We start from the raw sequence: 20,123 nt of genomic DNA on the forward strand, positions 1-20,123 counted from the left end.
GTGTAAAGCCCACTTCCAAAGTTAATGTATTGTTGTGTGTTGTTTTCTTTGTTGTTTTAGGACCAAAATGAAGAGCTCCTATAGAGTTCAGGTTTAGTTTTATTTTTTTCTATTGAAGAGCTCCTATAGAGTTCAGGTTTAGTTTTATTTTTTTCTATTGAAGAGCTCCTATAGAGTTCAGGTTTAGTTTTATTTTTTTCTATTGAAGAGCTCCTATAGAGTTCAGGTTTAGTTTTAGTCTTTTCTACTGAAGAGTTCATATATAGTTGAGGTTTAGTTTTAGTCTTTTCTACTGAAGAGCTCGTTAAGGCTAGTTTCGCAGTGGCAGCTTCTGCTTCCTCCTCTGTGCGTCACTCCTCTGTTGAAGCCTCTTCCTGGTTGAGAAACACTGCCCCGCGTGTGTGTGTGTGTGTGTGTGTGTGTGTGTGTGTGTGTGTGTGTGTGCGTTTGAGGGCGACTGTGAAAGCGCATCCATTCAGTCGAGCTCGGGGAGGAACTCAAGGTACAGTGTCTCATTCAAATTTCTCTTATCTAACCACCTACCGCTCTGAACACGCCTGGTCGTCAGTGGCTCACAGCCTGTGGTTAACGTTAGCGAGCCGCACAGCCGCTGTCTTCACAATAACTTTAGCAGCGAAACTATTTTGTTTACCGCTCGTCTTCAACATTAAACAAGTTATTTGTCAGGGTTTAGCACGATAGCTAGCGTCATGTCAGTGACGACGAACAAACCGCTTAGTTAAGCTGTGATTTCTCCATAACGATTTGCGATTAAACAAACTGTGTGTCCACAACGGAACACCTGTGTCTTTAAAGTAACTGAATGTACTGATTAGATGTGGTGTTTGGGCTTAATGTAATCTTTACTCTAACTCCACTGCTAAACAGCTCACATTGTTAGGGATTTATTTCCGTTCTGTGAGCACAGGAGATGCTTTGAGGGTCCTCCACAGCTGTTTACTTCTGAGAAGACAAGTGAAGGGAAGAGTTATGGCGGGGGAGAAGAGTTCTCCAGAAGACGGTCACTCTTCCAGAGTCATTAGGGTGGTGTTTTTTGCCCTTCTGCTGGACCTGCTGGGCTTCACCCTAATACTCCCCCTGCTTCCCTCCATCTTGGACCACTACAGTCAAACAGGGGTGAGCACTCTTTTTAAGAGAATACTTACCATGGTTGCTGACTACTTTGTCATCATTCAGAAATGTTTCAGAAATTGAATTTAGTTTATACCAGAATAATAACGACGTATTCTGTACCAAAACATGCAAGACTTAAGATGTTGTGTTGTCTTATTGAGTCTCTGACTGTTTAAAGAATTCCACCACAGGTAAATTAAAGATATTCGTGTTAAAACAGGCCCTCTCACGTTAAAAAATGTAGCAATGCGTTACGTAACCTCTTAAAATCCCAGGGACTTCAATGCAAACTGGTTTAGAAATTTGTAGGTTAAAGAAGTGTGTAATAAAGCCGGTGGGCCCTGGCCATTTAATGGGTTTAAGGTTTAGTGTGTAATATGTAATGTCATCTGGCGGTGGGGTTGCAAATTGCAACTATCTGAATACCACTGCCTCACCAACTTCAGCCTAAGTTCTCAGAGTTTCCTGTACTTTTCTAAACTGTTTTGGATACTGTATTCTGCATATTGTAATTGCTGTACCCTTAAAAGGGAATTCCATGCATACCTAAGTTGTTCACAAGTCACACAGAGTCATTCAGAGTGATTTGATGTCAAATGATCTGTTCTAGAGAAACTGAAGTTAAATTTCTTTACCGTGGCGGTGAAAGGAACTAAGGGTTACCATGTCTACCATGCAAATATAGCCATTCTAATTGCTGTCTAAATTGATGGGTTAATCTACATATGCCTTTTGAATTTTAAGGTATGTAATGATGACCATTTTGAAACATGGCAAATCTGAAAAAAAAAAAAGAAATGGTTACTATCTTGCCATACAACGCACACCTCGCGAACCAGCTTCTTAAAAAACATATTTTTGACCAAAATCTGATCATAAAACCTGATATTAATTGTAAAACAATGTTCTAGACACACGGTTATGTGTTTAGAACTATTTCTTGTAATAGCTCTCCGTGAGATCACTTTTAGAAGCATTAAAAACTTCAGACGTCTGGTTCTTATCACCACCGCTGTAAACAAATCTGACTGTATAAGTGTCTCTGGAATAGAGAATTTCACATCAAACCACTCTGAATGAATCTGTTTACATTGTAACAACTGACAGTCTGTCTTTTCTCTGAAACAGGATGGTGTGTACCAGTCATTACAAAGCATTGTGGACTGGTTCAGAGAGATCGTAGGAGTTCCCATGGAAACAAAATACAACAGTGTACTTTTTGGGGGTAATATTTTTTAAGCTTTTTATTTCTTAGCACTTCTTACTTTCTTATATATTTTATCACCCAAGCAGCTTGTGTCTAACAGGGAATGGTGATCGTTTTCTACTTGTTTTACTTTGTAGGTCTGATCGGCTCGCTCTACTCTCTGCTGCAGTTCCTTTCTTCTCCTGTGATTGGAGCTGCCTCAGATAAGCATGGGAGAAGACCACTGCTGCTGTTAACTACTGTGGGTATAGTGGACTTTTTATGAATCTTTGATCTGTGGATTTTCTTTTTAAAAAAGCTCTTTTTAGCAATTTCCAAACCTAGAGTCAGTCTGTTGCATCTGTATTGTATGGTCTGTTACCTCAAACGTTCATCATGTTTAAAACATTTTTACAGGCTAGTAGTTCGGGATAGAGTTGTGCATGTTGATATTTTGCTTGGCCAAGTGGTAAAATTGCTTGCTTTCTATGCAGGGAAACAGGATTCATGCACAGGGAAGCACTTGTTCTTGTAATTTTACCTTCTTATTAATCAATCTTATCAGGTGATTTTAGTGCAGTCATTGCAGCCTGTAACAAAGTGTTTGTCATGGAAAATCATATCATGATAATGATAAAAATAAGATTTTTCCCGCAGGCCTACTCAACCATTTATTCTGTTTTAAGTACAGAGAAACGTAAACATTGTTGCCCATTATAATCGACTGTATACTACTATGTATCTGATTAGGTTTGAAAACATTCTTTTTAGGCATGATGAGTAAGATGTGCTCAGATTGGGATGTTAAGGCCTTGTTAGTATGTGTAAATTCTAATCAGTTTGTCTCTGTGTTTCCAGGTGGGGCTGATATTCTCTTACATTCTGTGGGCAGTTTCCCACAGCTTCAGTATTTTCCTCATGTCTCGTGTAGTGGGAGGACTTTGTAAGGGCAATGTTAGCCTCTGCACTGCTGTTGTGGCTGACCTGCCTTGCCCTAAAGCAAGAAGCAAAGGAATGGTGAGTCATTAGTATTGCCTGAGTTCTTCAAACAGAACATGCAAGTGCAACATTAATCAGTAGAATTCAAAGGCCTTACAGTTCTGTATGTCTTTTAAGCTATTCAGCATTCGATGGAATGGTCCATATAAGAAGAAGCCTGGGCCAACAAACATTTTCATATAGTGTAAAGTGATGAATGTTGTAAGAGACAGTAGTGTTGAATCTCAGAGCTGAATGGTAGACTGAGTCTAAAAGTTTAATAGCAGGTGAATGTAGCTATATCACATCACCAAAATCAAGCACAGATAACAAAGTTGCACAGTTAACTTTAGCATGCATTGGAAGATGTTTTATTTTGATACAGCAATCAAGTTTTTGTCTCCAGTAATTTGCAAGATTACTGACTTAACATCTGCTATTGTGACTGATTTGTATTTTATTTTCCTCCTAGGCCATGATTGGTGTTGCCTTCTCCTTGGGCTTCACTCTAGGTCCAATAATGGGAGCCTACTTTGTGCTAAAACTGGTGGATACTGAGCTTTTCTACCAGGGCCCTGCTTTACTGGCAGTGTTCTTTTCCATAGCAGACCTGCTCTTCATCTTTCTCATGCTACCAGAAACTTTGCACAAGGACAGCAAGGTATGAAAAGAGACCGATTTGATTATAAAAAAAAATAAACTTGAATGGTGTACTAAGCTTTAGTCACAGTCATGACTTATTGTAACAAAAACATGGTGTCATTTAATTTTATTCCTTTGTCTGTAGCTCTTTGAAGCAAGCGTAGAAATTCTTTCCAAAGTGTGGGTTTTCAGTCTTTCAACTGGTAACAGACTGGTGCTCATACATAGAAGAGAATATTTTATTATGATTTGAATTACATTTAAAGTTGTTGATGTGTGTATAGTTTTGTTTTATGTAAAGAAAACCGTACTTTACATTTTGTGTCTTGTATTTGTAATTTCTGGATGTAAAAATAAACAGAAAATCAAAGGCACAGACTTAAAATCAAATGTAAATATGATTCATTGTGTAACTATGTAGTGATTATATAATTACATATGTATGACAAATTGACTGTAATAACTATAGACATAACTAAGCCATGATGTCAAGGCAATGATAATTGATGTAACTTTGATGGAGACACGACACTCCGTATGAGGCATATTTGATAGGTGTTTTTCTTCACAAGGGCTCCTCAGTCAGCTCAGGTGTTCAGGAGGTTGGGGACCTACTCAGTCCAGTGTCCCTTTTTAACTTCTCTGCAGTCACAAGAACAAAAGAACCACCATCGAGACAACGTAAGCTCATTCTTGTGTATGCAGTTTTAATACATCATACAGACACGTTTTTTTTGTTACAGAAACATGATCTCAAACCCATCTGTAGATCTGTTATGTGACATATATAACATTTCCACAAACATACACACAGAAATGGCTGTTCTATGTTATGAAGATTCAAGAGTTTTATTGTCATGTGCACAGCAGAACAGGCAGTTGCACTGTACAATGAAATTCTTACTTTGCTGTTCCTCCATTCACCATATATACTCTTAAGAGAATAAAAAAAAAGAAAATATAAGAATAACTCTAAAAAACCGTAGTAAAAGGTAAAAGCAAAAAGTGTACAGTATGTGCAAAGTTGAAATAAAATTAAAGTTACATGTGCGTATGTGCAAATAAGTGTAGCAGCTGTTCATAAAGTGCATCAAGTGACAGATGAAAACAGATGTAAACAGTAAACAATATTAGTCTGTGCAGTAATAGATGTAAACAGTATTGTAAACAGTATTGTTCTAACAGCAATAGATGTAAACAGTATGGTTCTAACAGAATTACTACGTAACTAAAACCCATTGTGGTTTTTCTTGCACTGTCAACTGCCACACTTATCCCCACTCAGATATTTTCTGGTTTTTCTTTTTATTCCCACACTAGGAATGCACAACCTTAAAGTTATGGGCTGGGTTTACTTCACATACCTCTTCCTTTTCTCTGGGCTGGAGTTCACTCTGAGCTTCTTGACCCATCAGCGCTTTAAGTTCTCCAGGTAAGCTTCACCAGAAAGAGTCTGATAACCTCTATTACATGTACTTTATGGACAACTGCTGTTACCTTAAAACTGAATATCAAGATGGATCACTGGATCGTAGTTCATTCATTCTTGTGATAGTTTGGTTCCTGGCTGTCCGTATATTCAAGGCTCAAGTTAGCCAAATATCTTTGGTGATACATTAAAAGATTTTGATGATGTCCTCTTCAACTCTTGAAAATCTGTTAAGACTGCTGTTATTTCTCATGTATTTCCATGGCCTCACCTCTTTAGAGACTGACTGATTGCAGTGGTTAAGCTGTGATTTGGGTTCTTTTTTGAAACTAGTGTTTGCTGCTTTGATGATTTAAGCATTATAGCTTTTCTGACTCAAAGCAGTTATCTTGTTGCTAGAGAGGAAGGATTATTCTTGAATTAGGTAAATTCACTAGTAAATGGCTAAAGATACAGTGTATTTTTTTGTTCTGATGTTCACAGAGATGTTTTTTTTTTCCAGTATGCAGCAGGGTAAGATGTTCTTCTTCATTGGCATCACCATGGCAGCATTCCAGGGTGGATATGCCCGCAGGATCCAACCAGGCCGTCAGATCCAGACAGTCCGCATGGTATAATCCCTACATCCATGTATTGGTTTTAAGCATACATAGTCACCCCTTCCCAGCAGGATGAGAAATATTATTCGAAATAAAATAAGAAAATACTGTAGAAAACTGAAAACAAGCTACTGAACTGATGACTGATTTTTTTTTTTCAGGCAATAATAGTACTTATTCCAGCCTTCCTGCTCATTGGCTTTGCACAGAATTTGGCAGTGCTCTACAGTGGCCTATTTTTGTATTCCTTTGGTAAGACTATTTAAAAATTAGCTGATTTCTGGTGACAGTGTTTTAATAAGGAAAAACCTGTTTTTGTGAAAAAAATAAGAAATTTTGTCAACTTCTGTGTCCTTTCCTCTTTCATACAGCGGCTGCTATTGTTGTGCCATGTCTTTCAGCACAAGTCTCTGGACACGGTGAGTACATGCGCTCCCAGCTGTACGGAATGAGCTTTTTTGTATAGCACCTTTCATCATGCAGCTCAAAGTGATTCACATAGGGTTAAAAGACTATAATAAAAACAAATAACTAAAAAAATAAAAGACAGTAATATAAATATAATTATACATTTACACAAGAACATAAACATAAGAAGCATATGGTAAAATATTGTACAAATAAGAAACATAAAAGAAACACTCTTAAATTGGTGGCTGGCCATACCAGACACACTGTGATTTCATATATATGGGGTGGGTTGCTAACAGCAGTATGAATGAACATGTTAACGCTATCTTAATTGCATTAGGCACTGCCAGTCAGAAGGGCACAGTGATGGGTATTCTTCGTAGTCTGGGAGCGCTGGCTCGAGCACTGGGGCCAATTGTGGCCTCCTCAGGTGAGTAATCACTTATCATGTATCTGGTTGAAGAGAGGAAGCAGGAAACACGCTTGACTCTTTTTACTGTAGCCTATATTTCACGAGCATTCCAAGAAATGACTGACCTGTTTTCACACATTACTGAATTTATGATCAATGTTTGACCTTTGAATTCTTCCTGTTCTAGATAACCAGTTTAGCTACCCTAAAGGGCTCTATTGTTCTTGTATTTTATGTTTTTCCCTGAAGTTCAATTATGACTTAGCTTTCAAATAATTATTAGGACACTAGAAAGTTATAAGGGGCGGCACGGTGGCGTGGTGTGTAGCGCTGTCGCCTCACAGCGAGGAGGGCCTGGGTTCGATTCCCCGGCTGGGTGACCGGGGTCCTCTCTGTGTGGAGTTTGCATGTTCTCCCTGTGTCTGCGTCGATTTCCTCCCACAGTCCAAAGACATGCAGTCAGGCCGATTGGACATGCTACATTGCCCCTAGGTGTGAGTGTGTGAGTGACTGTCTGTGTCTGTCTGTCTGCCCTGAGATGGGCTGGCGACCTGTCCAGGGTGTATCCTGCCTTCCGCCCGAAGACTGCTGGGATAGGCTCCAGCATCCCCCCGGCTTAGAAAACGGATGGATGGATGGATGGATGGATGGATGGATGGATAGATAGAAAGCTATAACAAATGGAAATGTTATCCAGAATGATAAACAGAGACAGTATTTCTGAGAAATCTAAAATCTCAGTTTAAAATGATTGAAAAAGACATTGAGAATTAAGTTATAATCAAATTAAATCCAGATTTCATCATATTTCCAAAGTGGAGATCAAATCTCAAGGCAGACTACTTGACAAAAATGAGTGTCAATAGATCATTACAGTATATAAGTTAGCATATAATTTCTAAAATGCCCACAGAATTTTTGAAACATTGAATAAGACATAAGTTAGTATTCTGTATAAAATAACCCTGAAAACTATTAATAGGGTAAGCTTTTTCAAACTTTTGAACAGTTGCGTAAATGAGATTTTGTGACATCACAAAATCAATGTATTCAAAAGTTTCCATATACAGACTGCATGAACTGGGAACAAATGGAACATTTTGAAACTTCAAAACTTTAGAATAGAATAGAAATATGATTTACAACCATTTGTCACTGTGTTTGCACACTGTGAAATTAGACCTCTGCATTTAACCCATCCATGCAGTGAAACACCCACATACATGCACACTAGTGAACACACACACTAGGGGGCAGTGAGCACACTTGCCCGGAGCAGTGGGCAGCCCTATCCATGGCGCCCGGGGAGCAATTGGGGGTTAGGTGCCTTGCTCAAGGGCACCTCAGTCATGGACAGTCAGCCAACCGGCAACCTTCCAGTCGCAGGGCTGGTTCCCTAACCTCCAGCAGCAAACTCTTTTATTTGAGAAAAGTTAGGTTTGCCATGATATGGGCCCTTGTTGGTTTGGTTTATTGTATTTTAATGCCTGTCTGTTCAACAGTTTAATCACTATAATATCTTTTTTTGCAGTGTACTGGCTGGCTGGAGCTGAGATGTGTTTCATCATCAGTTCGGTCCTCTTCATTGCTCCTTTGCTCTTACTGAGCAGATTAGAGAGGCACAAAGAGGACTAAGAACAACAGTGCTGCTTTCAGATAAATTCTTACAAGCAGCTTTTATATTTGCCTTTTTTGAACATTATTATAGCCTTATTGTGGAATGCAGATGCTTTTTTACTTTGTAATGTTTACATATCATACGGTACTGCAACTACCTAAAGGTTAACAGTGTAATTCCTGTTTTCAGTGACAACAGAAACACTATGACCAAGCCATGTCAGGCAAAACATTCAATTAAAAGCAAATAATCAAAGTAGTTCATTAGTACACAGATAATCTGACAGTATATTTTGGAACAGAGCAAACACTGAGAAGTCTTTTATATTTTTGTCTTTTGTAAATGCCAGTAAAGATGTTTTATAATGAAGAAATAAAGATGTAAAATATGTTTATAGTGTTTACACTGTTTCGGTGCTCTTGGTTTGCAAATCAGTAATTAACTACAATAAAAAACACTTAAGTGATCTTTAAACACTACCGGAACTATCTATTTAAGCACCAGAACGTGAGAGGGAATCATCACGAATAACATCACGGCTGTGCCATGGGCAAACAATGAGCAAAGTGCTAAATGCATTTTTGAGCACTTCAGAATAATTACATCAGCTGTAGTTTTGTTGGAAATGTAGGTTAACTGTATAACTTATAGCGCCCGCATCCTACATATTTCTTTTAATTCATTTTCTTGGATGTCCACTTATGACGTTTGTGAGTTTACATGCCAAAGACAGTCAGAATTCATTTTTACATCTCTATCTCTTGTAATTAAAAAGGCTGTTCCTTTTACTGTGCCTTTATACTGATACATGTAAATGATCTCTGTTCTAGATCTCTAAATGTCATGTATTGTGTCTCATTTAAGAAGCAGTCCAGGTTGAAACACTCCATCTAACTTCAGTGTGAATGAGCAGAGCTAAACTGCTGTAGACTGTAGCCTCGCCAACCAATCAGCTCTCGGTAGCAGTAACACTGGCATCCCACGGCCAAAACCTGTTTGCTGTAGAAAACCAGAAAGAAACTGGTACATTTTCTTTCATTTTGTAGTGGATTCTTTTGGTTTTGTACTATATCCTTATTTACAAACTTAAAGGAATGCCTGCTTAAGTGGTTAGAAACATTTTGTTACAACAGCAAATTCGCAATGGGCGATTTTGAAACCAACTGTGTTTACACACTATATCAAATATTATTGCTTCAAAAAAAGTGAGAGATTTTAGTTTTTCTATGGCATGTGCCCTTTAAGACACAAATAAAACCAAAGCCTACTGAATGCAATTTCAGAGCCCTAATTAATCGCGTGCCTGAACTTAAAACCAAATATGGGCCTATAGTACAGGCTACTGCTCAGAATCTTAACTAATTACACACCATTTTAGATTTGTTTCCATATATCACAGTAATAAAAGAGTGAAATAAACAAAGTCATTCAGCTTAGCTTGAAATTTGCGGTGATGATAGAAAACAGACGTCTGAAGTTATCAGAACTGCTAAAAGCTACGTCACAGAAAAAAAATACATTCATGGCAGAAAGGTACGTGAGAGCCAAAAATGTGAGGCAAAGTAGTTCCCAAATAAATGTTTTTTTTATGTATTTCTAATTTTCCACGATCAGCATCACATTTAAAAACGGAGGCGACATGTAGGTTCACTTCTGTGATTTAACAGTGAATAAAATTGCTAACTATATTTGAGTGGTACACCCCGTGACCCCTGGTTCCAACCACCACCACTGTGACTAAAGGAATCTCCGCCGGTCAGTTCCTCTGAACCATTTCACATTAACCTCTCTGAGTGGCTTACATGAACGACGAGTTTTGCAGAAAGTTTGAAAGGCTGGTGGAATTCCCCTCTAAATCTCAGAAGGTCTGAAACGCTAAATCTCAGTCAGGAGCTCCGTCTCAGTGGGATGGTGGCGCTGTGGAGCAACGTCCAGTCTTCAGCCGTCTCTGCTGGCTGGTTGCTAAGGAAGTGAAAAAATGTTTGCAGTGATGCGAGCAACTGGAGGTAACGAGCTAATGTGTTTTAATACTTGCTTTATTGTCAAACAAAAGTGTGAGTCGCTCTGCATCTCATCCCGAACTCCTTACATTAGACAACGAATCTAACGTCAGCTCGCAGAAGACACAGCACTGTTTTGGCCCGAGAGCAGCGCCTTTAGCTGCCACAGCGTTATTAGCGGTTACCGCTAGCTGGCGGACAGGCTATTAAGCTAGCTAGCGATATAAGCTAACAGCATATTAATCTTCATCGGTGTTATAATTACTGATTGTTGCCGGCGAAACGCAGCAAGACGTTTATTCACACGCTTTTAATAATTAACACTAACCCGTTTTGGTGACTAGCCGGTCGTCAGTTTTGTTAACTACAGTGAAGAGCATCGCAATTTAAACAAAATACTAACCTAGCTAGCTTAGTTAATTTAACCCTCCTGTCCTCTTCACCTCCCGCCCCTTACTTTTGTGTTCCCGGTCGAAATTGACCGGTCTGTTTTAACTGCTCTTAAATTAGCACAAAAACCATTTTTCACCAACATATTTTTATTCAACATTCCTTAGCTGTGAACAATGTCTCAAAGTAGTGTTTAACCTGAATTTATAGAATTAGACATAAAATAACTGCAGTGCAAATACAAATAGAGTGAGTGAGTTGGGCTGGTGTGATTGAGGATGTTTTCTGTCTGATGGATGAATTTAGTCTGGATACCCATTCATTTCCTATGGCGGTCACTTGACCGGGAACATCTCAGGTGTAACCACTGATTAAACACTCAAAATTCAACGAAAGAGGTCATCATCACTTTTATATGTTCAAGTGCATAGTGTGGAGGATATCATAAGGCCTTCAGGCAATCAGATGTAAAACACAATATTTATGAGCGTTTTAAGTTGTAAATCGGTCAGATTTGACCCGAACACGACAGGAAGGTTAACAAATTACAAGCTAACGAACCTGTAACAGTTATCTGGTTAGCGCTCGTTGTTAGCTGAATGAACTCTTAGGCTTCTGGGGCTCAGGTAGCGTTAATGAGCTGGAGCACAGATGATGTCCCCTGGCTCTGTTCAGTTTCCGTTTGTTTGTGAAAGCGTAGATGGCAGTATCATTTAAGATGTCTTGAAAGGTTATAGCTACTTATGAATAGCAGATTGTAGATATATGGCTAGTAGTGTAAAGTTTAAGAGCGGGGTGATACTGATACAGTACAGTTCACTTCACTGTGATGTTCGCATTTGCGTTAATAAAGTAATGAAGCCCAGCTTTCTGAGTACTAGTACTTTGTTCTAAGAATGTCTGAAAAACCTGACGGCTTGTTTTGATCTTGTTGTTTTGCTGTGTTTTTGAGATTGAGAGCGTATTTCCAGAAAGGACACCTAGTATTTATTTATTTTAATAGATTGTAAACGGTTATTTGAAATAGAATCTGAAGCACTCAGTAAGTGATGAAAGTGCACAAAATAGAATAAAAATAATAATAACGACACAATTTGGGCATTACATCATGGATATAATGTTCAGTATCTCAAATATAACCATAAAAATATCACCAAAAAAAGTATCACAGTTTACTGGTACAGATGCCATGTTGCCCTACATATAAACAGTAAAGTATATAAGTACAGTTAGTACAGATATAGTAGTATAATACAGAAATTATCCAATTCTGTTCATGCAGTAACTCTTTTTGCCGTTTACAGAACGTAAAAACATGAGGAACGTGGCACTTGTTTGCATCTGAAAAGTAGAGAGTAGGATGAATGAGAATGGAGAGACCATTGTCCCATTCCAACCTGAAGATGAAGTTAACCCTGAAGAGCCACCTTGTGGGAAGGATAGCTTTATCGTAGATGGGGTGAACAAGAGGACCAAGAAAGAGCAGCTCAAAGGTACCAATAACTCCAGTGAAGTGCTCCAAATCCCTCAGGATGAGCGAATTAAGGAAACTAACATTAGTCCTTACCAGCCACATCCACCCTCCCTCCCCAAGCCTCCCACTGTGGGAAAAGGGAGCAGAAACATCTCATTTGAGGAAAAATTAAGGAGAAGAAGACTGAGGAGCAGTCAGGAAAGCCTCACCGACCCAGCTGAGACAGGCTCCTCCACAGACTCCCTTAGGGAAGATGCAACACCTGCACTAAGCAGTGCTTTAGAGCTAAAGAATGGCCAGATCTCTGGAAGAGGTAACTTTGACCAGGCAGCCGGGGAGTCCCCACCCTTTCGGGAACGTTGCAGCAGCCTTCCCGAGGCAGACAAACATCCTCGCGGGCAGAGTCGCCTGGCTGAACAGCGGGCAAAACAGTCCAGAATCATTCTGTCCCCCCTGCACGCCACAGGAGCATTTCCCCCAGTGGAGTACAATGTTGCCTCCATGTCCTTAAGGACCACTAATCGGATTGACAGGGATTGTTTGGATTATGGGAAAAGGGGCCTGACGGAGAGGCTGCACAGGAACTTCAGCGACAGCCGGCTTTTGGAGACCATGGTGTCGGATAGCGCCTCTGTCAACTCCATGAAGTCCACCTTCAGTGCGCTGAACCCAATCCGACCCAAGGATGTGAGGAACAGGTAGAACCCTTTGGGGTTTTTTTTTTGGGATATTTTTTGTGTGTTCGATATAGAGAGATAGTCAGCACTGTTACGGCTCTTCTGGGGCTTAGCTCTTGCCACGTCTCTTACTCCTTTCACTTCCGGGATTGTCATTCATTGCTCTGCTAGGTAAGATGACATGGTGGTATTTGGATGATCTGTGTTTAACTAAGAAGGTGTCCAACCTTTGCTATGACTAGACAGTCAACTCTGTCTTTGTTACATGTACACACTGCTATTTATTATTATGAATGGTGCCATATCTGGTCCTGCTGTTAATATGTACTTCACCTGTGCAAGGATTTATGCAAATTGCTCAAAATTCTAATTTGAATTCAATCTAAATCATAGGTCTACTGTTTAATATATTAAACTTTTTCCCAGTCTTTTTTTCAGTTTGTTAATTTGAAGTTAGAACCCTCTGATGGAATATACATTAAGAAAAAAAAGTGTAGCGTGGACTGAATTATGTTGTATTTCTTACATACAGTAGATTTCCTGAATGAAATGAACTGTTTATAACAGTTCAGAAATGAAGATTGCAAAGCAGTATGATTTCTAAAGGGATTATGGCTGAATCACTGAGAGATGTGCTCAGCACATGCTGCCTTACTGATTGATTACTTCAGTCATTAAGTAATATGAGCTTTAGTTTTGAGTTAATATTGTTTGGACAGATCTCTGAAATTGTGCCGTCATTCTGTACCTGACCATATTAGTCACTCCTGCTATAAACAGATTTCTTCAGGGGAAAAATGAATGGCCTTTTTGGAAATCGTCCTGTTTAAGTCTAAAATGTTTCAAAGCCAATACATTTGGTCCTAGATACATTTTTCTCATCAAATGTGACTGAATCCTCTGAATGATGAGTTCATTATGAATACTGCTACATGCAAACTAACACAGCATTTAATTGGCATAATAAGACTGGCAGCCCATAAATTACCCCATGCAAACCAGTGAGCTTAGCTAAGTGTGATATTAAGTTGTTTTGGCTGTAGTATCATACAGATTGAGTACCTTCATGCAGCGTCATGTCAATGCAGATGAGTGTAAGCTTGCTTATAGTGTAGATATAGCAATATTCTTGCATGGACTGCAAAATGACTATGTAATTCAGAGAATCCAATAATATTCTAAGGGAAAATAATAAAGGAGAAAACTTATCAGATTTGGAGTGTTTTTGTTTCCCACAGAGACAGTTTTTAAAAACTACAGAATGATGCACTACTTCATTGGCCTGTTGTAATAGGTCTTGAGTTTCAGCTTATGCAAATAACAGTAAATGTTTTCCTTTTAAAACCACTAAACTTTCAAAAGAGCTGTCTCTAATTGAAGCACTTGATTTAAGTTATCCTGCTGCTGGTTTCATCATAATACCCATACTAGGTAGTAAAATTTGTAGTTAATTTTGGTCATGTCACATTTGAAGTTTGTCAATAGAATTAAAAAAATTCTCATTTTAAATCTACCTGCCTGATGTTGGTTACAGGAGCTTTTTGGAGGGCAGTGTTCTGGGCAACGGAGCCTTACTTGGGCCTGAAGAGCTGGACCGGTACTTTCCTGATAGGCATGTGGGGATCTATGTTGCCACTTGGAATATGCAGGGAGAGAAGGTGGGTGACCCTGAGACTGATGTAAGGAACAGGTTTTACTACATCATCATCATCGTCGTCATCATCATCAATTTCCTGACATTGGCATCCAGTTTTTATTAACGATGACTAGTGCGTTTGATCTGCAGGGACTTCCAAACAACCTAGATGACCTGTTGCTCCCGACTGACACTGAATTTGCACAAGACTTCTATATCATTGGAGTTCAGGAAGGATGCCCCGATAGGTATGAAATTTGCTGTCTGTCTGTTTTTTTCTTTTCTATCTCTGTCTCTTCTTTGATCCACTCAGCATTCTCTGTACGAACAGGAGGGAGTGGGAGATCCGACTGCAGGAAACACTCGGCCCGTACTACGTCATGCTTTATGCAGCTGCACATGGAGTGCTCTATCTCACCGTTTTTATACGAAGGGACCTCATATGGTTCTGTTCTGGTGAGGCTTTTGCTCATGTCAGTGTTGGCCTTGTGCAGTTTTTCATGGTACAAAGAATATATCAATGCCTGTAGTAATAATTTGAATTAATGTACATGAAATACCTGTAGTTGCCTTTGTTCATTGTTCTTGGTTCTTCTTGTAGAGGTGGAACATGCTACTGTCACCACTCGTATCATCTCTCAGATTAAGACCAAAGGGGCAGTTGGCATTGGCTTTACTTTCTTCGGGACGTCCTTCCTCTTCATCACTTCTCATTTTACTTGTAAGTAAAGCGTTTGATGGTACTAAAGTTAATGCAAATGTTTTGTAATTATATTTAAAGTAGTGATTTGGCAAATAGTAAAATTTACAGTTTTCCCCTTAAAACACATGTAGTCAGTCAGTCAGTCAAGACAAGTTTGGTTTCTGACATTTGCTTCCCCAGAAAGAAACTGATGTCAGCTTTTGATTTACCAGCTTCTTGTTCAGATTTTCTCGTTGCACTTTCATTGTTGCAGCAGTTACATTCTGGCACCTGAGGACCAGAAGCCAAATTCAGCCTCAGTAACCCAGCTGCTTATGAATATGAATAGAGTATGAATACAAAAATGTTGAAATTTCTTAAAATGCCCAACCCCACTAATAAATTAGTTACTCAGTGCTTACTGGTTCAAAAGAAAATTAGCAAAGTCGGCGTCCATCTCAAAGTTCTTCCGGGCTTTAAGCTGCATCTTTCAAATGCATTGCCATATTTACTTGCATTTTACTCCAGTTTGCTTGCTTGCTTTCATGGCTGCAGCATGCTGTGTTTGCCTGCTATTGTGTTTCATGTCTGGCAACTCTGTGTCGAACTGGTACTGTGAAATGGGCAGTGGGTGTGATCACAGGTCAAAACACAAACAGACTTTCTGTTCTGGAACAGAAATTTCAATGGAGAACATACTGGCTGTAGCATTGTTGTTGGAGAAGCCAATATGTCAACTTGGTATGTTTTCTTAATCCCTGATGACATATCTTGGCTTTTTATGATTTACAAAAGTAAATGTTACTTTTTCTTTTTTTTTTACATTATAATGTTTTATATAAATGTATTATTCCCCAAGGATACCATAGACTACTTGCTACATATTACTCTGTATGACATTGTAATGTGGGCAACATTTCTGTTTCAGCTGGAGATTCCAAAGTATATGAGAGAATATTGGACTACAACAAGATAATAGAAGCCCTGGCTCTTCCCAGATGCCTTCCTGACACTAATCCTTATCGTTCTACCGCCTGTGAGTGTTCTTTTAAACCTCCTTCAAATTTAAGCATTAAATATCCTTCATGAGTTATAAATGGCTTAACGTCTCAGGTCATCATTAATGAAAACTATTACTAGGGATAAGTAAAACTAAATAGTAACAATATCTTCAAAAAGGTGTGGAAGTGCAGTCCATTTATATCAAAACCTTAACTACCCATGAGATGGCAATGTGTTTGAGCTGAGCAGTCTGGTGTTGCGCTGATTTAGCGCTGCAAAATATATCAGAAGAAATCCAATCAGGAATCACAATCTGGTTTCTGACAATTATTATATTGAACTATTGTTAAAAAACTAAAACTGAATCTAAATAAAAACTTTATTAAAACTATTCTTTATGGAAAATAGAAGCAAAACTGAGGCTGTTAATGCACTTTTAAAACTAACTGAAACCAAAATAAAAACATACATTAAACACTATAGTAACCCTGCTCATAACACCTTTGTCCTCAGCGGATGTGACCACTCGATTCGATGAGGTCTTCTGGTTTGGGGATTTTAACTTCCGCCTGAGTAAAGACCGGGGAGGCATAGAAGCTATTTTGAACCAGCACATCAGGGAAGACATGGGCCCTCTCCTCCAGCATGATCAGTTGTGCAAAGAAATGAAAGACGGTCAGTTTGGGCTGGGTTTCATCTAAACAAAGACTTTGGAGATTTTCCACTAAAAAAGATATATATATTTAAACCTTTACTTTACCCTCTGTAAGGTTCCTTTTTTCCTGATATCTCTTGAACGAACCCAGCCTGTAATTCTTGTTCATAGGCTCCATCTTTAAAGGATTTCAGGAAGCCCCTATCCACTTCCCTCCCACCTACAAGTTTGACATTGGCTGTGATATTTATGACAGCACATCCAAGCAGAGGACACCCTCATATACAGTGAGAAACTTTGTTTAGCCTTTCTTAAAAGTGTGTAGATACAATTTGCACTATTATTTGATTTTTTTAATTTATTTATTTATTCTTATTATTATTTATTCTTTTTTTAGGATCGCATCCTTTACAGGAACAGACAAGCGGATGATATCAAAGTGGTTAAGTACACCTCCTGCTCATCTATCAAGACCTCAGATCACCGGCCAGTCATTGGCATGTTCCAGGTCAAAATTCGGCCTGGTAGAGACAAGTAAGTACTACACCAGTTTATTCACTGTATAGGAGGCATTGAACACATTTGAACTTTGAAGGGGTGACAGCAAAGAGTTGCATTTAGCTGTTTGCCATTTTTAAATTGATTAAAAATGGTTAATGTTAAGATCTAAAGTAAAAGTAACTTAATTTGAGGAACTACATGTTTTTGGACTCCTGCTTTGTATGTTTCAGAGTTTAGTCAATCAATCAATCAATCATCAACCTTTATTTAGTCTCAGAGAATATTGAGGGTGCCCCTCATTTACCATGTTGCCGAGTTAATACAGAGTAAGTGATTGATAATGTGTAAGAACATATGAAGTGAACTGCTCTAACACAACATCCATAGGAAAGTACTGTTCATAAACTGATTAGAGCAGGAAAAGCATTAAAATATGCAGGGGAGAGGCTAATCCAGGACCAGAGAGGGAATCACCGCTTCGCAGAAACATGGTAATACTCCTGTGAGACACTAAAAGTAGAAAATGCAGAAGCATACAAACAAATCTAGTCTGAAATGAGACAGAAAGGTTGCAGCTCAACATAAAATGAGGTAGCCACACAAGCATCACTGAATGTTAGTCAGTGTCTTGGCAACATACTACAGTATGGGTCAGTATCGGTTTCAGCTGATACTCAGGGTGTCAGTATCAAAATAAAGGTAGTTACCTGCCTTCCAGCATTCCATTGGGAGCTGGCCAGTTTGACCGACCCGTGTACCTGGAGGGCATCAAGAGGAGGATCACTAGAGAGCTGAAGAGGAGGGAGGCTGTGATGAAGAACCAGAGCAACAGCACTGTCTGCTCCATCTCCTGATGCTGGATCAGCAGGCCTGGAGCAGTACAAACTGTGAGACTGCGTTCTCCTGTGCTGGGATACGGAATAAGGAAGCTGGACTTTCAGGACCGAAGGGAAACTCAAAATTTTGGGAGATAAAGTGTTGGGCCATCATCCAGGTCTTCAGGCCATGTTTGCCACACCCTCACAGGAGCTTGAAAAAAGGCTGTGCCTAGACACTCAAGCCTAACAGCTAGAGTTGCTTTACTCAACATCCATGCCTGTCTTTTTTTTATTATTATTATTATTTTGTACACTTCAGTTAGAGGTTGGACGAAATGTTTCTTACAACTGCATTTTCAAACTAAAGCAGGTTTCAATGGCCTTGTACAGTTGCATCAGCTCAAATCTCTGATTTTTCATTGGAACAAAACATTTACCATCGCTACGAAGCAGATGACAGCTGATTTAATTGTTTTATGGATCTCATCTAAAAAAACATCCAAATAATGCTTGAAATGAGAGGAATATTTTAGTATTTCAGATGTCTACTGGTACTCTTTTCCAGTCGAAATTTACAGGAATGTAATCATTTATGGACCACCTGTTTGAAAGATTGTTGTTTTATTTATAAACGCTCTTAAAATGTATGTTATATCTGATAGTGGTGTGCTAATTGGAAAAGTGCAGCCTAGGCTGAAATCATTTCTCACTGAGACTGAACAGAGAGGGTCAAATGCCTTAATTTGTTGTACAAAATTTAGCTTCTTGCTTACTTGATGTCAATGTCAACTGGCTGTGCATGTGTGGGAGCAGGGCTGATTTTGACCAACAAAGTAATAGACTAACAAATTAACTGTACTCCTCTTGCATGGACCTCAATTAACCAGTGTAACAGTGAATCGTGTATTCACATCACATTCCTCACTCCTAATGGAAAGTGCCTGAGATCTTGTTCATGATTGCCTCTGGGCCTTTTCTAGTACATTCTGTTGTTTGAAACCAAATAATAGCTTGTTCTAAATGTTTACAATGTTATTTAAGTAATATAAAGCAGCTATTTCTGACTCACGTTTGGTGTTGTGTGATGTTTCAGAGGTTTGTTTCACTGTTTTCTTTGGCTGTACAATTCACACTATTGGTAATAGTGGCTTGATAATTAACCAGATAACTTAGTGTCCTGTGTGTAAGTTGGGCTGTAAAGCATGTGTAGTCACTTGTGGATGGGAGTTTTCATTCATGTAGAAGTACGCTGGGTGTACTTTCCTATAGCAACCGTTGGCGGCTGTCCTTTGCTAACAAGTAATTATACATATTTTCATCACAAACTATATATTAGATATTTAGTTTTTAATCTAAATTTAGCGGTTTATAAAATGTGTTAAAAAAACACAGGTAAGCAACCAATTATAAATGTTTAAGTTATTTTAGCTGTTATACTAAATGCAAACTCAAGTTCATCTTCTATCTACAGCTCAGTGCTTGCTGGTGAAATCACTAGAGAAATAACAAATAGGCGAACACCGATCTTGTTCAGGATTCATGGCTCTGTGAGACGTTCGTATGGTTCCTTTTGAATAAGCTTCACTTTTTTTTTATTGTTGCCAATATTTTACCACTGTCAAAAAGAACAACGAGGGCCTTTAGCCACTCATGAAAGTTTTTTTTTTACTTTATATTTTAAGAGTAGTTTCAAGTTCATAGTTGACCTTATTAGTCAATGTAGTCAGTTACATATCCCTGTTATTTATTCTTAAGAATTGCTATTTCTATTTACATACTGTTGTGAATGGCTTTAGATAAGTGTATGCTAAATAATGTAAAGCAATGAAAACATGATATTTTCTTAAAATAGTTAAACTCAGTTTATGACATTGGTACT

General features: G+C 38.7%; 2 protein-coding genes and 1 long non-coding RNA gene across 3 annotated transcripts; 2 read left to right on the forward strand and 1 right to left on the reverse strand.

Annotated features, from left to right (window-relative positions):
* The first annotated feature begins 379 nt into the window (after positions 1-379).
* mfsd10 (major facilitator superfamily domain containing 10) lies at positions 380-8,810 on the forward strand. The gene is made up of 13 exons (XM_017695489.2): positions 380-502; positions 929-1,137; positions 2,263-2,359; positions 2,479-2,582; positions 3,179-3,337; positions 3,771-3,959; positions 4,513-4,621; positions 5,261-5,372; positions 5,872-5,980; positions 6,130-6,220; positions 6,340-6,387; positions 6,720-6,809; positions 8,323-8,810. The coding sequence occupies exons 2-13, from the start codon at positions 991-993 to the stop codon at positions 8,424-8,426; spliced, it is 1,359 nt and encodes a 452-aa protein (XP_017550978.1). The 5' UTR covers positions 380-502; positions 929-990; the 3' UTR covers positions 8,427-8,810.
* A 1,406-nt stretch (positions 8,811-10,216) lies between these two features.
* inpp5e (inositol polyphosphate-5-phosphatase E) lies at positions 10,217-19,312 on the forward strand. Its single transcript, XM_017695595.2, has 11 exons — positions 10,217-10,415; positions 12,104-12,971; positions 14,485-14,608; positions 14,737-14,834; positions 14,918-15,042; positions 15,188-15,307; positions 16,197-16,304; positions 16,784-16,945; positions 17,097-17,212; positions 17,323-17,459; positions 18,145-19,312. The coding sequence occupies exons 2-11, from the start codon at positions 12,160-12,162 to the stop codon at positions 18,278-18,280; spliced, it is 1,938 nt and encodes a 645-aa protein (XP_017551084.2). The 5' UTR covers positions 10,217-10,415; positions 12,104-12,159; the 3' UTR covers positions 18,281-19,312.
* LOC108426246 lies at positions 17,672-18,215 on the reverse strand. The gene is made up of 2 exons (XR_001857760.2): positions 18,134-18,215; positions 17,672-17,936 (listed from the first exon to the last, which is right to left on the reverse strand). It is a non-coding gene; the product is annotated as an uncharacterized LOC108426246 (long non-coding RNA).
* Positions 19,313-20,123: the final 811 nt, after the last annotated feature.

Source organism: Pygocentrus nattereri, chromosome 20 (assembly GCF_015220715.1).
Source record: "Pygocentrus nattereri isolate fPygNat1 chromosome 20, fPygNat1.pri, whole genome shotgun sequence".
Taxonomy (NCBI): domain Eukaryota; kingdom Metazoa; phylum Chordata; class Actinopteri; order Characiformes; family Serrasalmidae; genus Pygocentrus; species Pygocentrus nattereri.

Excerpts from the sequence above, each read along its gene's own strand:
- inpp5e (XM_017695595.2), top strand. The coding sequence starts at position 12,160 with ATGAATGAGAATGGAGAGACCATTGTCCCATTCCAACCTGAAGATGAA. Across the intron at positions 16,305-16,783 it reads TCCTTATCGTTCTACCGCCT|CGGATGTGACCACTCGATTC; the intron begins GTGAGTGTTCTT and ends CTTTGTCCTCAG. Across the intron at positions 17,460-18,144 it reads ATTCGGCCTGGTAGAGACAA|CATTCCATTGGGAGCTGGCC; the intron begins GTAAGTACTACA and ends CCTGCCTTCCAG.
- mfsd10 (XM_017695489.2), top strand. The coding sequence starts at position 991 with ATGGCGGGGGAGAAGAGTTCTCCAGAAGACGGTCACTCTTCCAGAGTC. Across the intron at positions 2,360-2,478 it reads CAACAGTGTACTTTTTGGGG|GTCTGATCGGCTCGCTCTAC; the intron begins GTAATATTTTTT and ends TTTACTTTGTAG. Across the intron at positions 6,221-6,339 it reads CCTATTTTTGTATTCCTTTG|CGGCTGCTATTGTTGTGCCA; the intron begins GTAAGACTATTT and ends TCTTTCATACAG.